This window comes from Coregonus lavaretus (genome assembly GCF_964263955.1).
Source record: "Coregonus lavaretus genome assembly, contig: HAP1_SCAFFOLD_1064, whole genome shotgun sequence".
Lineage (NCBI taxonomy): Eukaryota > Metazoa > Chordata > Actinopteri > Salmoniformes > Salmonidae > Coregonus > Coregonus lavaretus.
The window spans coordinates 26,835-51,563 of record NW_028159305.1 but is presented as its reverse complement, the minus strand read 5'-3'; the positions used below and the strand labels follow the sequence as shown (position 1 = coordinate 51,563).

At 42.8% G+C, this 24,729-nt stretch overlaps 1 protein-coding gene across 1 annotated transcript; it reads left to right on the top strand.

Annotated features, from left to right (window-relative positions):
* The first annotated feature begins 6,011 nt into the window (after positions 1-6,011).
* LOC311123034 (tripartite motif-containing protein 16-like) lies at positions 6,012-24,515 on the top strand. The gene is made up of 6 exons (XM_084197323.1): positions 6,012-6,624; positions 7,045-7,140; positions 22,580-22,813; positions 23,060-23,209; positions 23,371-23,404; positions 23,636-24,515. Exons 1-6 carry the CDS (start codon positions 6,028-6,030, stop codon positions 24,148-24,150), a joined length of 1,626 nt encoding a protein of 541 aa, XP_084053449.1. The 5' UTR covers positions 6,012-6,027; the 3' UTR covers positions 24,151-24,515.
* Positions 24,516-24,729: the final 214 nt, after the last annotated feature.

Here is a 24,729-nt window from a genome sequence, read left to right as displayed (position 1 = left end):
TTGTTGCCTGCCCCTAACCTTTTTGCTGATGAAAGACAATACATTATTGTTATTGTCAACGAATGACATGGTATGTTAAAGCCTAAATTAGGCGTAGATTTGAAGGGCACTCTATAGGCCTATCTGAAACAGACAACAAGGACAGTTTAGTGCAGTCTTTTGTTTTTATTTTATAGATGCATTTGTATCATAGCAGCGAGACTATCCATTGCCCAGAACTTAGTTTTGAAAGCAAGCCAATTCTGAGTTGTTGAATGTTTGACAGCTGGGCCGCGGAATGCGGCGGCGGCCCTGGCTTGGGTAGATTCACTATGTCGGGTCAATTGGATGTTACGCGATTTGTTCTTGGAGTTTGCAATCACCTCATACGGTAGGCCTAATAACCGCTATTTATTTTTTTATTTTTTTTATTTCACCTTTATTTAACCAGGTAAGCCAGTTGAGAACAGGTTCTCATTTACAACTGCGACCTGGCCAAGATAAAGCATAGTAGTGCAATAAAAAACAACAACACAGAGTTACATATGGGGTAAAAAAACATAAAGTCAGAAATACAACAGAAAATATATATACAGTGTGTGCAAATGTAGCAAGTTATGGAGGTAAGGCAATAAATAGGCTATAGTGCAGAATAATTACAATAGTATTAACACTGGAATGCTAGATGTGCAAGAGATTATGTGCAAATAGAGATACTGGGGTGCAAAAGAGCAAAATAAATAACAATATAGGGATGAGGTAGTTGGGTGGGCTAATTTTAGATGGGCTGTGTACAGGTGCAGTGATCGGTAAAGTGCTCTGACAACTGATGCTTAAAGTTATTGAGGGAGATAAGAGTCTCCAGCTTCAGAGATTTTTGCAATTCGTTCCAGTCATTGGCAGCAGAGAACTGGAAGGAATGGCGGCCAAAGGAGGTGTTGGCTTTGGGAATGACCAGTGAGATATACCTGCTGGAGCGCAGACTACGGGTGGGTGCTGCTATGGTGACCAATGAGCTAAGATAAGGCGGTGATATGCCTAACAGTGATTTATAGATGGCCTGGAGCCAGTGGGTTTGACGACGAACATGTAGTGAGGACCAGCCAACAAGAGCGTACAGGTCACAGTGGTGGGTAGTGTATGGGGCTTTGGAGACAAAACGGATGGCACTGTGATAGACTACATCCAATTTGCTGAGTAGAGTGTTGGAGGCTATTTTGTAAATGACATCGCCGAAGTCAAGGATCGGTAGGATAGTCAGTTTTACGAGGGCATGTTTGGCAGCATGAGTGAAGGAGGCTTTGTTGCGAAATAGGAAGCCGATTCTAGATTTAACTTTGGATTGGAGATTCTTTATGTGAGTCTGGAAGTTGAGTTTACAGTCTAACCAGACACCTAGGTATTTGTAGTTGTCCACATACTCTAGGTCAGACCCGTCGAGAGTGGTGATTCTAGTCGGGTGGGCGGGTGCCAGCAGCGTTCGATTGAAAAGCGTGCATTGAGTTTTACTAGTGTTTAAGAGCAGTTGGAGGCTACTGAAGGATTGTTGTATGGCATTGAAGCTCGTTTGGAGGTTTGTTAACACAGTGTCCAATGAAGGGCCAGATGTATACAAAATGGTGTCGTCTGCGTAGAGGTGGATCTGAGAGTCACCAGCAGCAAGAGCGACATCATTGATATACACGGAGAAAAGTGTCGGCCCAAGAATTGAACCCTGTGGCACCCCCATAGAGACTGCCATAGGTCCAGACAACAGGCCTTCCGATTTGACACACTGAACTCTATCTGAGAAGTAGTTGGTGAACCAGGCGAGGCAGTCATTTGAGAAACCAAGGCTATTTAGTCTGCCAATAAGAATGCGGTGGTTGACAGAGTCGAAAGCCTTGGCCAGGTCGATGAAGACGGCTGCACAGTACTGTCTATTATCAATCGCGGTTATAATATCGTTTAGGACCTTGAGCGTGGCTGAAGTGCACCTGTGACCAGCTCGGAAACCGGATTGCATAGCGGAGAAGGTACGGTGGTATTCGAAATGGTCGATGATCTGTTTTTTAACTTGGCTTTCGAATACTTTTGAAAGGCAGGGCAGGATGGATATAGGTCTGTAGCAGTTTGGATCTAGAGTGTCACCCCCTTTGAAGAGGGGGATGACCGCGGCAGCTTTCCAATCTCTGGGGATCTCAGACGTTATGAAAGAGAGGTTGAACAGACTAGTAATAGGGGTTGCGACAATTTCGGCTGCTAGTTTTAGAAAGAAAGGGTCCAGATTGTCTAGCCCAGCTGATTTGTAGGGGTCCAGATTTTGCAGTGCTTTCAAAACATCAGCTGTCTGAATTTGTGTGAAGGAGAAGCGGTGGGGGCATGGGCAAGTTGCAGCAGAGGGTGCAGAGTTGGTGGCCGGGTTAGTGGTAGCCAGATGGAAAGCATGGCCAGCTGTAGCAAAATGCTTGTTGAAATTCTCGATTATTGTAGATTTATCGGTGGTGATAGTGTTTCCTAGCCTCAGTGCAGTGGGCAGCTGGGAGGAAGTGCTCTTATTATAATAATAATATGCCATTTAGCAGACGCTTTTATCCAAAGCGACTTACAGTCGTGCGTGCATACATTTTTGTGTATGGGTGGTCCCGGGGATCGAACCCACTACCTTGGCGTTACAAGCGCCGTGCTCTACCAGCTGAGCTACAGAGGACTACTACTCTCCATGGACTTTACAGTGTCCCAAAACGTTTTGGAGTTAGTGCTACAGGATGCAAATTTCTGTTTGAAAAAGTTAGCCTTTGCTTTCCTGACTGCTTGTGTATATTGGTTCCTAACTTCCCTGAAAAGTTGCATATCGCGGGGGCTATTTGATGCTAATGCTGTACGCCACAGGATGTTTTTGTGCTGGTCAAGGGCAGTCAAGTCTGAGGAGAACCAGGGGCTATATCGGTTCTTAGTTCTGTATTTTTTGAATGGGGCATGTTTATTTAAGATTGAGAGGAAATTACTTTTAAAGAACAACCAGGCATCCTCTACTGACGGAATGAGATCTATATCCATCCAGGATACCTGGGCCAGGTCAATTAGGAAGGCCTCCTCGCTAAAGTGTTTTAGGGAGCTTTTGACAGTGATGAGGGGTGGTCGTTTGACCGCGGACCCGTTACGGACGCAGGCAATAAGGCAGTGATCGCTGAGATCCTGGTTGAAGACAGCTGAGGTGTATTTAGAGGGTATGTTAGTCAGGATGATATCTATGAGGGTACCCATGTTTACGGATTTAGGGTTGTACCTGGTAGGTTCGTTGATAATTTGCGTGAGGTTGAGGGCATCTAGCTTGGATTGTAGGATGGCTGGGGTATTAAGCATATCCCAATTTAGGTCACCAAGCAGTACAAACTCTGAGGATAAATGGGGGGCAATCAATTCACATATGGTGTCCAGGGCACAGCTGGGGGCTGAGGGGGGTCTGTAGCAAGCGGCAACAGTGAGAGACTTATTTCTGGAAAGGTGGATTTTTAGAAGTAGAAGCTCAAACTGTTTGGGCACAGACCTGGATAGTATGATAGAGCTCTGCAGGCTATCTCTACAGTAGATTGCAACTCCACCCCCTTTGGCAGTTCTATCAAGACGGAAAATGTTATAGTTGGGGATGGAAATTTCAGAATTTTTGGTGGCCTTCCTGAGCCAGGATTCAGACAGTGCTAGAACATCAGGGTTGGCAGAGTGTGCTAACGCAGTGAATAACTCAAACTTAGGAAGTAGACTTCTGATATTTATGTGCAAGAAACCAAGACTTTTGCGATTACAGAAGTCATCAAATGATAGCGCCTGGGGAGTAGGAGTGATACTGAGGGCTGCAGGGCCTGGGTTAGCCTCTACATCACCAGAGGAACAGAGGAGGACTAGAATAAGGATACGGCTAAAGGCTTTAAGAACTGGTCTTCTAGTGCGTTGGGTACATAGAATAAAGGGGGCAGATTTCCGGGTGTTATAGAAAAGATTCAGGGCATTATGTACAGACAAGGATATGGAAGGATATGAGTAAAGTGGAGGTAAACCTAAGCGTTGGGTAACAATGAAAGAGATAGCATCGCTGGAGGCATCAATTGAGTCGGTCTCCGCGTGTATAGGGGGAGGGGCAAAGGAGCTATCTAAGGCAGGTTTAGCTAGGCTGGGGGGTCTACAGTGATATAGTACAATTAGAAATAACCGAAACAACAATAAACTAACCATGTTTGGGCTGAGGCTAAACATAAACAGGATGTAGTACCGTAAAAAGGAACAGTCCAGCAGATATCAGCTGTATAGCTGAGTTATCATAAGGTCCGGTGGTGAAGCACTAGTGAGTAAGAGGCCACGGCTAGCGTGTGCTAGCGGGCCAGGGCTAGCAGATGGATGGAATCTTCGTGGTTAACGTCGTAACCACATCAGACGATTTTGTCGGCAGACCAGTCGTGTAGGATCGGCGGGGCTCCGTGTCAATACTAGGTGGTCCCGTCCGGTTGACAGAGAGGTAGATAAACGGGAGATGGGCCTAGCTCAGGATGATTAGCCAGACCACAGCGTCCGTTTTGTTGTAGCTAGCTGGTAGCGATGAAATCCGGAGTTAAAGGTCCAGTGATTCAGTGATTCCGGCAGAAAAACTGATATGTTCTGGGTCGATAACGCGCTGTGCAGACTGGCCGAATATCCGGTGATCAATGTCCAGTGACCAAATCAATGCCGCAGAAAAAAAAATCCAATGCTCTGGGTGAAATACCGCCAGCTGTGACTAATAGCAAGTAGCCAGTCAGCTGGCTAGCTAGTTTCAACTGGAGACTCCAGATAAAGGTAAGTCAATAATAGAATCCGTTCCACATTGAGTGAGGCGGGTTGCAGGAAAGTATGTCTTGTAGAAGGATGAAAAGTCTGATAGGGAAATATGTACGAAAAATACAAAAAAACAGGGTATTTACAGGCTATTTACAGACACACAACAGAAACAGGACTGCACTACTGCATGACTGCCATCTTGGCATCATCATGGTGGAACGAGTGCAGGAGGGTAATCACATTTACGTCATTTAGCAGACGCTCTTATCCAGAGCGACTAACAAATTGGTGCATTCACCTTATAGCCAGTGGGATAACCACATTACAATTTATTGAATTTTTTTGGTGGGGTGAGGGTGGGTAGAAGGATTACTTTATCCTATCCCAGGTATTCCTTAAAGAGGTGGGGTTTCAAATGTCTCCGGAAGGTGGTGAGTGACTCCGCTGTCCTGACGTCGTGAGGGAGCTTGTTCCACCATTGGGGTGCCAGAGCAGCGAACAGTTTTGACTGGGCTGAGCGGGAACTGTGCTTCAGCAGAGGTAGGGGGGCCAGCAGGCCAGAGGTGGATGAACGCAATGCCCTCGTTTGGGTGTAGGGACTGATTGGATGCATGTGTCTATGAAGTTCAAGGCTTAATGAGCTCACCAAACCAATTGTGTGTTCCAATTAATCAGTGCTAAGTAGTTACAGGTATTCAAATCAACAGAATGACAAAGGTGCCCACATTTTTGCATAGCCTATTTTTCACATCTGATTTAATTTCATACAACTCAATATTGCTACACTAAAAATCTTTGTCTGGACAATACCCCATTACTCAGCTTTTATTAGAAAATGAATGGCATGCCACTGTGATCATTTTCTGTGACGACAGAGTAAATTATTATGCAGCCTCAGAGGGGTGCCCAAACTTTTTCAGACGACTGGATGTACTTCATAGAAACTGTTACCCTTTATATATACTAACCACTCTATTTAATGTATTCCATATTAAGGGCCCTAACCTAGGAACACAAATCTTTGTTCCTATTAACATTGTGGACAGTTCTCTCTCACTCTCTCTCTCTCTCTCTCTCTCTCTCTCTCTCTCTCTCTCTCTCTCTCTCTCTCTTTCCCTCTCTCCCTATCTCTCCCTCTAACCCCACCCCTCTGGCAGAACCAGGAAGTCCATCCCCTCCACAAACTCTCTTCTGAGGAAACGGAACTGATCTGAGTCTCTGTGTCGTCTGTCTGTGTGAGAGTGAACAACCGTCCAAATGGCTCAGCAGGGAGTTCTGCTGGACCAGGACCAGTTCTGTTGTTCTGTCTGTCTGGATCTACTGAAGGAGCCAGTGGTTATTCCCTGTGGACACAGTTACTGTAGGAGCTGTATTGAGGGCTGCTGGGATCAGGATGTTCTGAAAGGGGTCTGTAGCTGTCCTCAGTGCAGAGAGACCTTCACTCCAAGGCCTAATCTGAGGAAAAATAACATGTTGGCTGAAGTGGTGGAGAAACTGAAGGAGACAGGACTCCAGGCTGCTCCCCCTCCTGCTCTGTGCTATGCTGGACCTGGAGATGTGGCGTGTGATGTCTGCACTGGGACCAGAAAGCAGAAAGCCCTCATGTCCTGTCTGGCGTGTCTGGCCTCTTACTGTGAGATTCACCTACAACCTCACTATGAATCTCCTGCTTTCAAGAAGCACAAGCTGGTCAAAGCCACCGCACAACTACAGGAGAAGATCTGCTCTCATCATGACAAACGGCTGGAGGTTTACTGTCGTACCGATCAGCTGTGTATCTGTATGCTGTGTACAATGGATGAACATAAAGGCCATGATACAGTGTCAGCTGCAGCAGAGAGGACTGAGAAACAGGTAAGACCAGAACTACTTGTTGGTGACTGTCTGATAAACAAATAATAATTACAGTAGGAACTAAGGCTGTTTGAATATGAGATCATACAAATGAAATCAATCCACGGCAGAACAAATATGAACACAAACCTTGAGTATATTGGGTTTGCTCCAAATGTTTCACAATTTTCTAAAGTCATACAACATTATCATTCCGAATGCCCTTTTATGAGTCCAAAGTTCAGCCTCAACCCCTTGATACATGTACGCCTACCATAAAAACTATAATCATTCACATAACAATATAATAATATAATTTCACACAGACAGTTCCTCAACATTTTAATCCCTATCTTCTATGGGCCCTATGTCCCATTACTATACTATTGATCTACTGGACAAATAAAGCTTGATAGCTCATTGAAGAGTGATTCTCCACAGAGGCAGCTGGGGATGAGTCAGCAGAAGGTCCAGCAGAGATTCCAGGAGAGAGAGAAGGAGCTGAAGGAGCTCCAACAGGCTGTGGAGTCTCTCAAGGTGAGTATTGTTGACCAGAGGAGACACACCATTTCACATCTCTCCTCCAGTCAGAGAGAGAGAGAGAGAGGGAGAGGGGCCCCTATCCAATCCCACTGACCCCACTGTTGGGAACAGGCTGTCGAAGGCGGGGCTACTTCATCACATTACCATGAGTAACCATGACTGACTCATGTCCCCTATACATTAACATGGAGCTCTCTCTCTCTCTCTCTCTCTCTCTCTCCCTCTCTCTCTCTCAATTCAATTGAATTCAAAGGGCTTTATTGGCATGGGAAACATATGTTTACATTGCCACAGCAAGTGAAATAGATACTAAACAAAAGTGAAATAAACCACCAGAAATTAACAGTAAACATTACACTCACAAAAGTTTCAAAGTAATAGAGACATTTCAAATGTTATAACTCAAGTGCAAACAGAGTGAGCCATTCGCCAGACTGAGTTCTGGAGGTGAAATGGAAATGAATGAGGGAAAGTTAAGTGAGGTAGAAGGTGTGGTGAAGAGCTCAGAACCAGAGCCTGGCATCAATGGACATGATAAAGAAGAATCTGGTGCAGTAGGAGTTAAATTTTTGGAGAAAGTGGATCCATACCTTTTGGCAGATCCATTTGTTGTTTCAGGGTGGGTGGGAAAGGAGTAGGGTGCAGTTGAATCAGTGAAGGTAACCTGTAGTGGACTTGTGATATTTGTTTGTGTTTCTTCTGACCGGAGGGAGTGGGCGCTCCGTGTCACGCAACTTGGGTCAAGATCTGTTTCTTGCTTTGCTCTTAGGAACAGGGCACCATTGAAAGGAGTGATTTCTGGGGTAGCGTTAAGTGTTGAAGTGGAGCAATTAAGGTTGAAGATTCCTGGTGTTTGTGATTCCCGCCATTTGGTGGGACGCAGACCCAGTGGTGAGCGTGGTGAAACAGAGGAGTCACTGTCAGTCCTTTTGAGTTTTGAGTCTTTACCCGATAAAGTCATGTTAGGATATATCAGTTATCCTGTTAGAGCTTTTGTGTCGAATCCACTGCACTGTTTCAGGTGCAACATTTATGGTCATGTTGCAGCAGTTTGTAGGAGGGAGATTCCAAGATGTGGGAAGTGTGCAGGAGGGCATGGGATAGAGGATTGTGTAGTTTTGGTAGATAAAGTTGTGTGTGTCAACTGGAGGGTTGCCCATGTTGCTGGGGATTGGAAGTGTCCGGTGCGAGAGAGGCAGGTTGAGGTGGCTAGAGTCAGAGTAGTGCAGAAGGTGTCGTATGCTGAGGCAGTGAAGGAAGTAGAGGAGGATGGGTCAAGGGTGAGAGATCCTGAGAGGATCCCTGTGAGTAGTAGATCTGTGCCAGCACAGAGGGATAGGCCAACGAGTGATATATGCTTTAGTAAAGTTAGCTTCTTAGAGTTCATAGCAATGGTTATCAACTATACCGCAGAAATGGAACGTAAAGGTGTCGTATGCTGAGGCAGTGGTAATAATCTGGTAAATCTAATAGGAGTTACCTGCTATTGGAGGTATTAATGTTATTATGGAGAATTGAGAGAATGGGTGTAGTAATGAGATTCTGCTGGGTCCCAGCACATTCGGGTGTGGAAGGGAATGAAATTGTAGACCAGTTAGCTAAAAGAGGTTTGAAACTAGATATAATTGATATTAATGTTCCACTGGGTAGAGGTGAGGCCAAATGTAAGATCAGAGCCATTTTGATAGATGTGTGACAGAAGAGATGGTACTCTGAGCACAAGGGCCGGTATTTATATGAATAGTTTACAGTTTTACAGAAAGGTCGATGGACCAAGATTCAAAGGTCAGATTAGGAAGGAAGAGGTGGTGTTTTCTCGATTGTGCTTAGAACATTGAACATTGATCTCGTCATTACATCTGGTTGGCAAGCATGTGAATGGTTTGTGTCTGGAGGGTATGGTCGATGAAACGGTGGAGCATGTGTTGTTATATTGTTGTTAGTATGTTGAAGAGAGGGAAAGATTGAAGTGTAGGGTCATTGAGGTTGGACGGGGTTGGGGGGGTTTGGAAGGGATTTTGGGGATGGGGGAGGGTCTATTAGAAGTTAGTAGGGCTCTTCTTTATTTTCTCAGAAGTACTGAGTTAGGTAGGATGATTTAGAAATGTTGGAAACCGTGATTGACCACACACTCCAGCACAGTAGGTGGTGGCATGCACCTTTAACGTTGGTTTGTGGACCGCCATCATATCATAGAAGAAGAAGTTGGTTGCGTGAGAGTTTTGTGGTTCTTGAGGAGGGCTACTATTCTTTTTTCTTTTGGTTCTTGCGTACTTTATGAATGTATTTTCTCATGGTGGAGGGTTTGTTTATTGGTTTCCACTGTTTATCGTTTAGAGTTGAGGGGGGAGTAGGGGTAGTTTGTTAGGGCGGCGTGATGGCCTCAACCGAGTGGAGAAAAAACGCTGTCGCTTCGGGTGCGTTCCGGAGAAAGGTGTGGAGGAAATTTTGCTCATGGTCGGCGAACAGGTTGGAGCGGAACATCTGCACTCTGCATCCAGAATGAACAAGGCGGTGGTTGTGTTAATGAAAAAGGTTTGTCTTGTTGCGAGTGTGATTTTTGTGAGGGGTTTGTCGCCTCTTTCGACAAGAGTTGTGGTGGCTAATCTGCCTCCGTTTATTGCTTACGAACAGACTGCAAGTAGTTGGTTAGTTTTGGTAAATTTGCAAGTGGTTTTCGTGCGCTCTCGGCTGGGTGCCAAGCGGAATCCGTTAAACATGTCTCTTTTCATAGACAAGTGTTTGTTTCTTAACAAACTTCAAGGTTACACATGGGAGGGGTGGAACACAGGGTTTGCTAGCACAGATAAAGTGGGGAAAAAAAGTATTTAGTCAGCCACCAATTGTGCAAGTTCTCCCACTTAAAAAGATGAGAGAGGCCTGTAATTTTCATCATAGGTACACGTCAACTATGACAGACAAATTGAGATTTTTTTTCTCCAGAAAATCACATTGTAGGATTATTTATGAATTTATTTGCAGGTTATGGTGGAAAATAAGTATTTGGTCACCTACAAACAAGCAAGATTTCTGGCTCTCACAGACCTGTAACTTCTTCTTTGAGAGGCTCCTCTGTCCTCCACTCGTTGCCTGTATTAATGGCACCTGTTTGAACTTGTTATCAGTATAAAAGACACCTGTCCACAACCTCAAACAGTCACACTCCAAACTACACTATGGCCAAGACCAAAGAGCTGTCAAAGGACACCAGAAACAAAATTGTAGACCTGCACCAGGCTGGGAAGACTGAATCTGCAATAGGTAAGCAGCTTGGTTTGAAGAAATCAACTGTGGGAGCAATTATTAGGAAATGGAAGACATACAAGACCACTGATAATCTCCCTCGATCTGGGACTCCACGCAAGATCTCACCCTGTGGGGTCAAAATGATCACAAGAACGGTGAGCAAAAATCCCAGAACCACACGGGGGGACCTAGTGAATGACCTGTAGAGAGCTGGGACCAAAGTAACAAAGCCTACCATCAGTAACACACTACGCCGCCAGGGACTCAAATCCTGCAGTGCCAGACGTGTCCCCCTGCTTAAGCCAGTACATGTCCAGGCCCATCTGAAGTTTGCTAGAGTGCATTTGGATGATCCAGAAGAGGATTGGGAGAATGTCATATGGTCAGATGAAACCAAAATAGAACTTTTTGGTAAAAACTCAACTCGTCGTGTTTGGAGGACAAAGAATGCTGAGTTGCATCCAAAGAACACCATACCTACTGTGAAGCATGGGGGTGGAAACATCATGCTTTGGGGCTGTTTTTCTGCAAAGGGACCAGGATGACTGATCCATGTAAAGGAAAGAATGAATGGGGCCATGTATCGTGAGATTTTGAGTGAAAACCTCCTTCCATCAGCAAGGGCATTGAAGATGAAACGTGGCTGGGTCTTTCAGCATGACAATGATCCCAAACACATCGCCCGGGCAACGAAGGAGTGGCTTCGTAAGAAGCATTTCAAGGTCCTGAAGTGGCCTAGCCAGTCTCCAGATCTCAACCCCATAGAAAAACTTTGGAGGGAGTTGAAAGTCCGTGTTGCCCAGCGACAGCCCCAAAACATCACTGCGCTAGAGGAGATCTGCATGGAGGAATGGGCCAAAATACCAGCAACAGTGTGTGAAAACCTTGTGAAGACTTACAGAAAACGTTTGACCTGTGTCATTGCCAACAAAGGGTTTATAACAAAGTATTAAGAAACTTTTGTTATTGACCATATACTTATTTTCCACCATAATTTGCAAATAAATTCATTAAAAATCCTACAATGTGATTTTCTGGATTTTTTTTCTCTCATTTTGTCTGTCATAATTGATGTGTACCTATGATGAAAATTACAGGCCTCTCTCATCTATTTAAGTGGGAGAACTTGCACAATTGGTGGCTGACTAAATACTTTTTTCCCCACTGTAGTTATCGGTGTTTCTAGTGTGGGGAACATCAGTTATAGGCTACAAGCAGCAATATGATTGATAGGAAGGACAGGTATTTAACCCAAATAATCCCTACTCAGATTCGCTAAACTCAACCCTAGTAAACATTTATTATAAAAACCTTCTACATAAAATTCTCATATTGGGAATAAATAGCCTCTGAATAGAAAAGAAAAAACACTGCATCTTCCAGCCCACCAATAAATTACATAATGCAACCGTCGCGGTTAGCATATTTACCTCAACATGCCCCTCGCTTGCGTGAGAAGGCAGAGTGCTCGATGCTGGTGTCGTGTTGCGTCGTGTGCTGGTGCTCATTGCTGTCAAACAAAGGAGTCCGCTCATACTGAACCTTGATCATAAGTTTTATTCATATCACAAGCTTTCAGCATGAGTTACAGACTTGCAGGGTCTGGAGAAACAGCGTCCCAAACATAATCTGTCTGTTTCTAACACCCCCTTCCTCCAGCCTGTACTTATAAACAATGTAAAAATATGTGTTGCTCCCTCTGCCGTCCAATCACCTGTCTCCCCTGGGGCGTCACCCTACAACTGGCTACTTTTAAACTAAGATAAACATCCACTCTTTGTCCCTCTAGAATAGTCATAATCTTCATACACGACATATCCCCCCTTCGAGACTAACTAAAAGTCTCGAAAACAAACAGAATAGGATTATGACCAGTAAAAATGTATCTAATTGAGTATCTTTAACATTAAACCAAAAACATTCTCCTCTAGAGTGTAAATACCTTTCTATGAAATATGAACAAATCTTTATGGAGTGTGAATACATTACTATGAAATATGAACAAATCTTTATGGAGTGTGAGAGCGAAAAACTGTCTGGCAACCTTCGTTCCAAATCCATCCATCAATCAACACAGTAAAATTCTCTCACGGTCCCTCTGCCCCAGGCAACCACCTAGGTACTCCCGATGAATCCATAAATCTTTATAAATGCATTTGAAACTATGATGCAATTAAATACACCTGAAAGCCCCAGCAAACAAAATACTATCCCAAAAATTTCCACACCAAGGCTGGTCAACCCATCGGACCCTCCCTGCCTAGACTCCCTGTCCCTAAGCATCAACGAAATAAACAAAAACATCTAAGATTCCCACATGTATTCAATAACATCAAATATCATTCTACAAAACTTAATACCTAAGAATATGACACAAATTATGTATTACACATGCAAATATGTCTATATTTCATTGCAGACACTGGAATGTAGTCCACTACACTTCATCTCCCCCGTAGTCTCCTCTTCCAATGTATTGTTGATGATGGAATCTGAATCTTTCCACACCCTCCTAGCTCCATCTCCTCCAGTCATTGTCCTTTCATATTGTCCCTTCATATTGTCCTTGTTTGAGTATTTCAATCTCCACCTTTTCCCCCAAATGCTTCTGGAAGAAAATAAATGACCAAACAGTATATTTTGCAAAACAACACCTTCAAATTAAACATCAATATCAACTAAGAATATAAAACTTATATATAAATGATGTATGAATCAATATAAATGATAGAATATTGAAATAGGATAATGTGATTCATTCATACACTTCCCCCCTTTGATTCATAAAATCATACTAAAATCACCCTAATATTGAAAAAAAAAATGAAAAATGATCAAATATTCAAAAAGGATATTTATCATCCAGTCCCACTTGTCCATCTTCATCCAGATCAGGAACAGTCAACAACGGCATGTGAGTGTTGTCTCCAGGCATCACTACTCCAACCTATCTCCATATTATAGCTTTCTCAAAGGTCAGTAACAAATCACAAACATCACACACAGTGCTATCAAAGCTGCCATTAAAATCTAATCCATCACTGCTCCTACTGGGCCTGATCTTGCAACCAAGTCTTCGCTGACCATCCAGCTCCTTCAGATCTACCAAACGCATCCCTTATATTCTTCAACGCATAGTGATACTATCTGAACTATCTGGAATCAAAGTATAGCTAATATTATCAATATGATCTGCCAAAAATGTTACACCATACCATGGAAAAAGTCCCCCCTTCTCTCTTAGAATTATCCTCCAATGATAGGCTTCCCAGACTATGATATGTCGCCATGTCCCTTTTCACCCTATTTCCAAACCTAGATTCAGATTTATCTGTGTCTGGTGCTACCCCTCTTTTAATGGTAGAAACCTCATATGGAAGCTTCAACGTTGACATGTAACAACATCCTGTCCATCCATAGGGTAAGAATATATATGCTTCATCACCACAAACCCTCCAAATATCTCTAAAATTCCCAATAGTCACATTGTCAGTCAAAAGCTAATCTTTTAACCATCAAAGTCCTGCTCTTCTTACTACCTGGAACATAAAAAGTTACATTATATTTGTCATCTCTAACCTTATGTTCATGCTTATCCCAAGTCATCATATAATCATCACAATCTGATATTCCCATAAACATACCCCTGACATCATGTGTTTTATTAGAACAAAAACAACTTTTAGCCCTCAATGGTTTCACCTCCAATGCTTCAGGGTTCGCTTTTACCCGATTTTACTTCCCATCTAACAAATTCACATAAGTTAATTTACTTAACCCAATAACAGCTAACCCTAGCCTTAAACAAATGTTTTGACAACGACATTATTTTATCTGTTACTGATTGTTGCTGATACAATAGCCATGACAAAGCATAAGATTGACACATACTTGATAGAGGTCGAGCGACCGTCTCCAAAATGTTTGGTGCTGGAATTCTCAACAGAGATGGACCCTCAAGATTCCTCACTGATCTTACAGAATGAGCTAGCTGCTGGAACCAAAGATTCCTACCTGCCCATCCATTTTTAATTTTCACAACAGAAGAATCAAACCCATCCATTTAGTTTCTCTCTTCCCTAACGAGCGGTACTGATCAGATACCTCTCCTTGTCTGTCATTAAAATCAAAGACCTCATCCTGTACCTCCATGATAGTATCCTTCACTATTTCAGATGAATCTATATTGTCTCTACCACTATCTGCTTTCCTATTTTAACCCTATTCGTACTATCATTGACAGCACTCTCCATCCGTAACATAAACCCCTGAGTCCTTCTTGCTACCCGCGTTAATTTCAGAAAAGTTGTTGTCGGTGTCGGTGTCATACTTCCTACATTTGTTATTGCCGTCGCCTCATTAATCCCTTCCAAAGTTACCATTAAAGTAGTTGATTTAGTTGATGTATTAACACTCTTAACTACTTCTAGTGGGAAAGTTCCCGATATCCTCTGTGTATTATTTACTGTTGGAGTGGCTACTGTAATCTACTCCTCATGAACTCCTTCGGTGACTGTGGAAGCTTCAACAGATTTCACATCTTCCATTTTAAGCGTCACTTTACGAATTACATAGCCTTTTAACCAATAATTCTTAACCGGAACAAATTTTAATGCTTGCACTAGATAAGTACACATATATTCTCCCTGATCTTTCTCTGTAACATTACGCAAAACAAATGAACAATCACTCATAACCCTCTTCCACTTCATATCGTTGTACAAACTATACTTCCTTTGACTAGGTGCAACAGCTTCTACTTCTGGTCCTGATAACAATACTTCTTCTCCATAATTATCTCTCCATGTGGGAGGAACGTCCCCTCTCCACTCCATCTCTCACATCTACAATGAAGATGAGCTGGATCACTCATCCTAACCCTAATAACAGTCTTTTCCTCTAAAATTGGTGCTGGAGCTATTGGTTCCCTTATAATCAAATGCGATATATTTATGGCTTTAATAACTATCAATGTTGAAAGAGTTAAATTGCTTCTCACTGTTGTTTTAATAGACTGGTGTGTTAATATCCTTATTGTTACTTCATCTAGTTTCCCCAAAGCTTTGAACCCTTTGCTTGTACTTCCATCTATCACCACTAGTGTCAAATGACGTAAATGTAACTTACATTCACTCTCTCTTCCTACTCTAAACCCTCACTTTCAAACTTTTGATTATAAAAAATACACCTACAATTACCTTGATCTTCCTGCTGGGAATTGTAAATATAGATACTCAATCACCCTCAATCTTCTCTTATCATTTCAGCAACGCATACTTTCTCAATGCATCTGCTCCTAACAGATCTAAACTCCTACCATATCTATCTTCCCACTAAACTCTAAAATGTCATTCACCACTGTTCTCTCTCTCTTACTACTAACTTTGAAACTTAGCTTACTGTCTTAGAGTTCCTTCAACCCTAGTTCTCCTAACTTTTTTTATCTAATCTTTTCTCCTAACTTTTAAAACCCTTTTTCCACTGATTTATTCACAAAATCCCTTTACTACCAATTTTTTAGAATATGTGATTGGGAAGTCCCCACCTGCTTCTGACTTCTTCACACACAGACTTGGCAAACGACTAAACACCTTTTAGCCTAGTTTGAAATCTCTTGGTGTAGGAATGTAACCCAGAATAACAGTCACCCCTTTTAACTTTATTTCCCAGACAGATTGTCTAATAGGCAGTCTAATAGATTATTATCCTTCCTATGATATTATCTTTTTAAGCAAATATGATTCCCAAAAACCCTATTCTTTTTAAAAAAATCCTCTACCAGACAGTCGTCTAGTGTACATCTTATTGTACAGTTCAATTTACACCATGCATCTCTTTCCCACAATGCAATAGGTATATGTTCTAATATTAGTATGTCTATTTTAATTCGTCTTTGATTTTTATAGCAGAGCCCAATTGGTTCCTTAAGAGTAATCAGCTGTTTTACTACCTCAAATCCCTATCCTAATTAGTTAATTTTACATAGTGAGATGTTTAACCTCTTTAGGCTCAACACAGATAAAAGTTTTTCCACTATTCACCATCATTTCTCATAGTCCTTTGTTTTCACTTCAATTGTTGGATATTTTCCTTCCTAATTGGTGCTACCAGCTGACACCCCCCTTCGTATCTTCTAGGCACCTCTAGAATCCTTGCTCCGGACCCCTGTAGGGGTTCACCTGGAGACCAGGGTGATCTTCACTTGCTCCTTTATCTTCCTTAGAAATGTCCTCTGTTGTTTCCTCCTGGCGCATTGCAGTCACAGGTAAAGTGACCAATCTGTCCACAATTATAACACTCTTCTGAAAGTTGCTGGAAGTGTAGCTGAAATCTTCCTCCTCCTTCTAAGCCTTCTCGTCCTCTTCCTCTCCAATTCTGTGTCTGTCCCGAAACTGGCTGTGGATATGGATAACTGGTACCCCCCTTGGTGGCTGGTACAATTGCGGTTGGAACTGGTCCTGTTGAAGCTGTGGCAGTGATTGTTGATTTGGTGCACTCTGATTCTTCCTAACCAAAGCTTGTCTTCTCCACCAGTTGTATGACTGAGTTTTCTGAGAGTTCATTGGTCCTGTTCCTTCTTGTTGTTGACCTATCAGTATTCTTCAAAAGCTTATATTCTAAGTTCTGTCCTCGAAATATAATCTTCCATCATCTTCTTACTATTGGCCTTTCCTTGACCTCAATGTATTCTTCTCCAATTCTTGGGATCCTTTTCTCAGCAGGTTTTCTTCTCTTCTGTATCTTCATCCTCATCTTTCCGAACCTCATTCTTCTCTTAGTTTCCAGACATCTCGGTTTTTTCTTACTTCTGGAGTTTTGGATTCATTTTTATTGGCGTTTCTGCTTGTCCTCTATTTATTATTCATTCATCTTCATCTCTGATGCAATAATCACCCTCCTGGATGGTCACTGGAAGCTGAGGATAAACATCCCTAAGCTCTACTTCCTTCTCATAAGGTGGGGGTGTTTTTGCTAGATCCGTATGTGAGAAACGTGTACTAACTTCTGCCATTAGTTTTCTGTCGCCTTCTCTTCCTTTAGCATTTTCTCTATACCTTTGTTTATCTTATCGCTGGAATCTTTTATCAGTTTTTGTTTGAGAATGAAGGGCAACTTTTGTTTCATTTGGCGGATAACCTTGCAATACTTTAGTTAAAGGATTACTATTTTGTACTATATCAACAGGTGTAATGACTTTCATAGCCTTGCTGTCCTTTCTCCCATTGTAACAACCCTTTTATATTCCTTTATTGTGAATTATTTTATTTTAGACTATACAGCCTATGGCTTCCCCCCTTTAATTATTAATATAAACCTAAACCAAAAAAAACATTTTTTTTTGTTGTTGTTTGTTTTTTAAATCAATCAACCAAAATATGAATATTTAAAAAAATTATTCAAAAAACATTTCCAATTAAAATAAAATATAATCAATTAAAATTTTTATTCAAAAAATATTTCTAATCAAAATAAAAAAATCTCTTAAAAATTATGAATAATTAAAACCAATTTTTTATTTCTATATCCTATCTTACCAATTTATCCATTAGTGGCTATCTTACCAATCCTAAAAACAAAGCCCTCTAACCTTACAACACTACAATTCCCATAAACCCCCTTGCTCTATAAGCACCTAATTATCTTAATTTTACAGAATAATGTCAGTACTCAATTTTCAACACAACTGCAATCAAACCCAAGTGATGCCAGAGACTCCAAAATGCAAATTTTATTCAAATGACCAGTCTGTTGCCAAGCCTCTGTGAAATTGTCATAACATCCAATATCCTGTAGGGGAAGATTTTGCAAAGAGACCAGTACCAAAACCATTTTGACTCGATCCTCCGTCGCGTCACGTGACGTGATGTATACGTCAGCACCCCCTCTCTTTCTCTCTCTCTCTCCATCGTTCCTCTCATATGACAAAAGAACAGAGACACAGAAAAAGATTTTAGTAGTTAATGCAATACTGAGTTACTTCAAGCATATTCAATATTCCTTCGTTCACATTCGCTCTAAGACTTAACTCAGGACTAAATAGCTCAATAACCTTTTTATTTATTTTAATCGTCATTTAATTTAATTTATTATAATCCGTCAACATATATTTAATTTATAAATTCACTACATCTCAACAAATAGTTTCCTTTTCAAACAACCGCCGCTTTAACAACTAAAAGATTCGTGTCCAAATCTCTCTTGTCTGTGGCTATTTCTCTGTCTCCCCCTGCAGCACAGCCCAACAGAAATATGACACTTTACCCACAATCCCCTTTGTTGTAGTTTTAGTAACCAACGTGTTGTAGTCTAGTGCCGTAAACCAACGTCTCATAATCTCGTGCCATAAACTCCCCCGTTTTGTAGTGTAGTGTCGTAAAATTAAACGCATGCGCAATACATTAATCGATACGATTCCCAGACAATAGAACGCTAGCATTCCGCTACAGCTTCACTATTTTACCCCTTATAATCAAACAATTACACTTAACAGAGCTCACAATTGCATAGAACTCTGAATTCTACACACACAAACATAATTTAAGAGGCTTATTCCATCGCAATGGCCCCCTAAGGACACCCGTTAGCATGTAGCACGCAACACAATTAGCATTTAGCATTTAGCCTTTATGTACAATATGGCATGAAACACAACCAGCATTTAGCATCAGCATTAGCATTAGCCTTTAGCTAACCTGTGGCTTGCAACACGCACCAGGTACCCTGCATTGTGCCTAAATTATTTTCCCTTTACCACTAACTTTATGCTGCCGTGAGTTCATGGATATCCTATGAGAGGTTACATCAAACAAAATGCTTCGTCAACCACCCGCTGAGCGGTAACATGCAATTGAACATATTCCAAAAACCCGGGTTCCCAGAACACACCTTCAACACCTAATGCGTTAGAGGATTTTATGGCCCATCCTATATGATGGCCCCGTTTCGAGGTCTTATCAGATTCACAATGCCCTAATTGTGTATACGTATTCCTGCCTTTATTCACTACCAATCAATTGTTCTAGACTTCCTATTATTTGCCGTTTACCTATTAAACCAAATTTTAGAATAATTATTACAGACCCCTAGTCGACCGCAATAGCACCACACCAGCACAATCCCAAGTAATTTACATGGTACACCTTCACCAGCGCACATTCACAAGCCAGCCAAACAACTAACGCCCAATAATTTGTGAGGAATCTCACCTTTTAGCCGGCTTGAGCGGTAGTCATCTCGATCCTCATGAATGAAACAAAGGGAAGTTGCAGACCAATCTCAGCGGAGCCTCCATTGTGTCGTGTCACGTCGTGTGCTGGTGCTCATTGCTGTCAAACAAAGGAGTCCGCTCATACTGAACCTTGATCATAAGTTTTATTCATATCACAAGCTTTCAGCATGAGTTACAGACTTGCAGGGTCTGGAGAAACAGCGTCCCAAACATAATCTGTCTGTTTCTAACACCCCCTTCCTCCAGCCTGTACTTATAAACAATGTAAAAATATGGGTTGCTCCCTCTGCTGTCCAATCACCTGTCTCCCCTGGGGCGTCACCCTACAACTGGCTACTTTTAAACTAAGATAAACATCCACTCTTTGTCCCTCTAGAATAGTCATAATCTTCATACACGACACTGGTTGATGAATTTGACAATTAATGTACTAGGAAAATAGGTTTTTGTCGACCAGAGGTGACTGAATTAATGTTCAGGCGTATTGATAATCATTATAGTAATGAAGTATAATTTCAAAACATGACCATAAAAACAGGTAATAATAAACATGACTCATCATTATATTACTTCACAGTAATGTGTTTTCAGTCCTTCCTCTTGCGTTAGCAGTGTGGAAAGGGACAGTAAAAAGCTCAGGCAGGAGTTTTCCTGTGAGGGGGAGTGGTGGTGTATCCAGGGAGAGAACTAAACTAATCTTCTGAAATGTCATTCATGGTCTTATGCTGCCATCTATTGGAATTATTAAGCAACTGCAGTAGTACTGAATAAAGTGTTTTTCCTTACTAATCCTTACTAAAATAGTGATTACTCAGAATTGCAAATAAATGGCAGGGGTACCAGGAGGGAGGAGAATAAATTGTTTACATTTTAGTCATTTAGCAGATGCTCTTATCCAGAGCGAATTACAGTTAGTGAGTGCATACATTTTCATACTGTCCCCCCATGGGAAACGAACCCACAACCCTGGTGTTGCAAGCGCCATGCTCTACCAACTGAGCTACACGGTAGTAGTGCATGGCCAAGTGGTGGTGCGCAGGCCGTGGAGAAAGCGGTGGTGGGGAGGGTTGCAGCTGGGCTACATGAGCTGAGGCAGGTTTCTGTAGTAACAGAGACTCCGGTGGGCGAAGGCTTGGTGGGCTCATCCCAGGAAATATTGCCTGTCATTGGGGAAGAGGCTCTGATCAGGGGGGAAGTGCAAGGGGGCAGAGACTGGGGAGGAGGAGGACGGTACCGTGCCAATGGAGGAGGAGGAAGAGGGGGGAGGTTAGTCTGCGGGAGCGGAGGACAAGGCGTCTCGTTTTCAGACGGGTTTAGTGTCCTCTCACCCAGGAAGCGGTATAGGCTGAGAAAATGGGTCATGGGTTCATAAGGGCATGTCTTCAGAATCTGCTTAAATTTATGTTTTTTTCTGGCATGGGCTTTATGGGCTTCTCTACTGGTTTCTGATTGTGGTGACTTCCCTCCCACCTCTTATGGAGATTTCACGGTTAGACTTCCTTAACATGAACGGCGGCAAAGACTGGGGGAATATGTAAACCAAAAACATTTAAATGCCATGGCAGAAATCTTAGTGCAGGGGTAGCAAAAGAGGTATGTAAGGGTAGGTTGTTAGTGTTTAGAGCCCAAATAATGACCTTGTCTTTGCTTTCATAAATGTGTCTGCACCTGGTCCTCTGTAGCTCAACTGGTAGAGCACAGCGTTTGTAACGCCAGGGTAGTGGGTTCGATCCCCGGGACCACCCATGCAAAAATAATATATATATTATCGACTGTAAGTCGCTTTGGATAAAAGCGTCTGCAAAATGGCACATTATGTTATATTATATTAAAGGGCTCAGTTCTCTGTTTCACCAGAGGGGTTGGAAAAACAGAGTGGGGAAACCAAGAAAATCCCTTGTTTTACGTTTGTCTGATGGGTGGGTAACTTCTGTTGTGGGGAGATGAGGGAGCCTGATGGGTGGGTAACTTCTGTTGTGGGGAGATGATGGAGCCTGATGGGTGGGTAACTTCTGTTGTGGGGAGATGAGGGAGCCTGATGGGTGGGTAACTTCTGTTGTGGGGGAGATGAGGGATCCTGATGGGTGGGCAACTTCTGTTGTGGGGGAGATGAGGGATCCTGATGGGTGGGTAACTTCTGTTGTGGGGAGATGAGGGAGCCTGATGGGTGGGTAACTTCTGTTGTGGGGAGATGAGGGAGGCTGATGGGTGGGTAACTTCTGTTGTGAGGAGATGAGGCTGTGGAGTTGTACTCTGATTTATAGAGGGCAGAACTCTGTAGCTCAGCTGGTAGAGCATGGCGCTGATGACGTCTGTGTTGGTTAGGGATGAGCAGAACCTACAGGCCCTGGAGAATAGTTTGAGGGTGTACGAGGGGGCGTCTTCTGCTTAGGTAAACTGGGGCAAGAGTGAGGCTCTGTTATGTGGGTCATGGAGGGACAGGGCACCTCCGCAGCTTCCAGGGGGGTTGCAGTGGGGCTGTGAGTGGCTCAAGATGCTTGGGGTGTATCTGGGCTCGGAGGGTTGGGATAGGAAGAACTGGGAAGGAGTGTCACAAGCGGTGGTGTTGAGGCTGATGAAGTGGAGGTGGCTAATCTCCCAAGTGTCATACAGAGGGGTGGTGCTGATCATCAACAACTTGGTGGCATCCTCTCTATGGCTTAAATTGGCCATTCTCAACGCCCCCGGTGGTCTGCTTGTGGACCTGCAGCGCAAGTTAGTGATTTTTAAATTAGTGCACGCAAATTAGTGCACCTCCGCAGCTTCCAGGCGTTCTGCTTGTGGACCTGCACGCAATGTGCTTTTAGGGGTGGGGGTGTTAGTGTAATGAGGATGGCTCATTAAAGTAAGACAAGTCAGTCTCTCTCTCTCTCTCTCTCTCTCTCTCTCTCTCTCTCTCTCTCTCTCTCTCTCTCTCTCTCTCTCTCTCTCTCTCTCTCTCTCTCTCTCTCTTAACAGAGCTCTGCACAGGCAGCAGTGGAGGACAGTGATAAGATCTTTACTGAGCTGATCCGCTCCATTGAGAGAAGGCGCTCTGAGGTGAAGGAGCTGATCAGAGCCCAAGAGAAGGCTCAAGTGAGTCAAGCTGAAGGACTCCTGGAGCAACTGGAGCAGGAGATAGCTGAGCTGAGGAAGAGAAGCACTGAGCTGGAGCAGCTCTCACACACAGAGGATCACATCCATTTCCTCCAGGTAACTAAACTGCCTTAATACATGTGATATGAAATTAAAACTCAATGTGAAACTCTCAATCATTTGGTTCTGTTCTCTCTCTCTCTCTCTCTCTCTCTCTCTCTCTCTCTCTCTCTCTCTCTCTCTCTCTCTCTCTCTCTCTCTCTCTCTCTCTCTCTCTCTCTCTCTCTCACTCTCTCACCCTCTCTCTCTCTCTCTCTCTCTCTCTCTCTCTCTCTCTCTCACCCTCTCTCTCTCTCTCTCCAGAGCTATCAGTCTCTCTCCGGTACCAGTGTATCTTCAGACTTACCCAGCATCGTTGTCCGTCCTCTTCAGTACTTTGGAGATATGAGTAAGATTGTGTCTGAACTGAGAGAGAAACTAGAAGACGTCCTAAAAGGAGAATGGACCAAGATCTCCACTACAGGTGTGTTGAAAATAATAAGAACATCAACTTTAGACCATTGAAAGTTCCCTACTAGTCATATACATGTGGAATATGGTATGATGATAACATTCCCTCTCTCTGTGAATGTGTTTGTGTGTCTGTAGTGAATATAGTGGATGGTATACTGCCTCCAGAGCCCAAGACCAGAGAACAGTTCTTACAATGTGAGTCTCTTTATTCTGAAGTAACTAACAGTCTCTTTTTACTGACACTCCTAACAATCCCTCTAGAAATATATAGCAATAGTAGATCTAATCAAAGACTGGGTATCTATCTGACTCCTCATATTTCTCTGATTTGATCTCTGCTGTGCTCTAATCAAAGACAGGGTAGATACAGTATCTGACTTAACTTATTGTTCTAACTCCCCTCATTGGTCTCTGCTCTTCTCCCAGATTCCTGTCAGCTCACACTGGACCCAAACACAGCAGGCACACACCTCTCTCTGTCTGAAGGGAACAGAAAGGTGACACGTACAGACCAAGTCCAACCATATCCTGTTCATCCAGACAGATTCACCAAATACAGTATGGTTCTGTGTAGAGAGGGTCTGTCTGGACACTGTTACTGGGAGGTGGAGTGGAGTGGGGGGGGTGTTGATACATCAGTCTCATATAAAGACATCAGCAGAACAGGGACAGATGGTGGATTTGGACACAACAACAAGTCCTGGAGTTTACAGTGTTATAGTGGTAGTTATTGGTTCAGACACAATAATGTTAAGACTAAAGTATCAGGCCTTCGGTCCTCCAGAGTAGGAGTGTACCTGGATCACAAGGCAGGTACTCTGTCCTTCTACAGTGTCTCTGACACAATGACCCTCCTCCACAGAGTCCAGACCACATTCACTCAGCCCCTCTATCCTGGGTTTTGGCTCTATGATAGTACTGCTGAGCTGGTTAAACTGTAGTAGGGTCCACATAGATACTAGTCATGCTGGTGTAGTCTATAGCTGAGCTGGTTAAACTGTAGTAGGGTCCACATAGATACTAGTCATGCTGGTGTAGTCTATAGCTGAGCTGGTTAAACTGTAGTAGGGTCCACATAGATACTAGTCATGCTGGTGTAGTCTATAGCTGAGCTGGTTAAACTGTAGTAGGGTCCACATAGATACTAGTCATGCTGGTGTATATAGCTGAGCTAGTTAAACTGTAGTAGGGTCCACATAGATACTAGTCATGCTGGTGTAGTCTATAGCTGAGCTGGTTAAACTGTAGTAGGGTCCACATAGATACTAGTCATGCTGGTGTAGTCTATAGCTGAGCTGGTTAAACTGTAGTCGGGTCCACATAGATACTAGTCATGCTGATGGTGATGGTCCCCAGATGTGATGATTCATTCTGCTCTGTTTTTATGTACAATGATTTGATTGATTTCATCTTCAGAAGATGTTGTGAATTACAATTCAATGCATTCATATTATTTGTAAGTGCAACGTTTTAATCTTATACATTTACATTAATCATGATGTATGCTGTTAATGTATGTT

Coding starts and splice junctions, on each gene's coding strand:
- LOC311123034 (XM_084197323.1), top strand. CDS start 6,028: ATGGCTCAGCAGGGAGTTCTGCTGGACCAGGACCAGTTCTGTTGTTCT. Junction 6,625..7,044: donor CAGAGAGGACTGAGAAACAG/GTAAGACCAGAA, acceptor GATTCTCCACAG/AGGCAGCTGGGGATGAGTCA. Junction 23,210..23,370: donor AAGGAGAATGGACCAAGATC/TCCACTACAGGT, acceptor GGTATACTGCCT/CCAGAGCCCAAGACCAGAGA.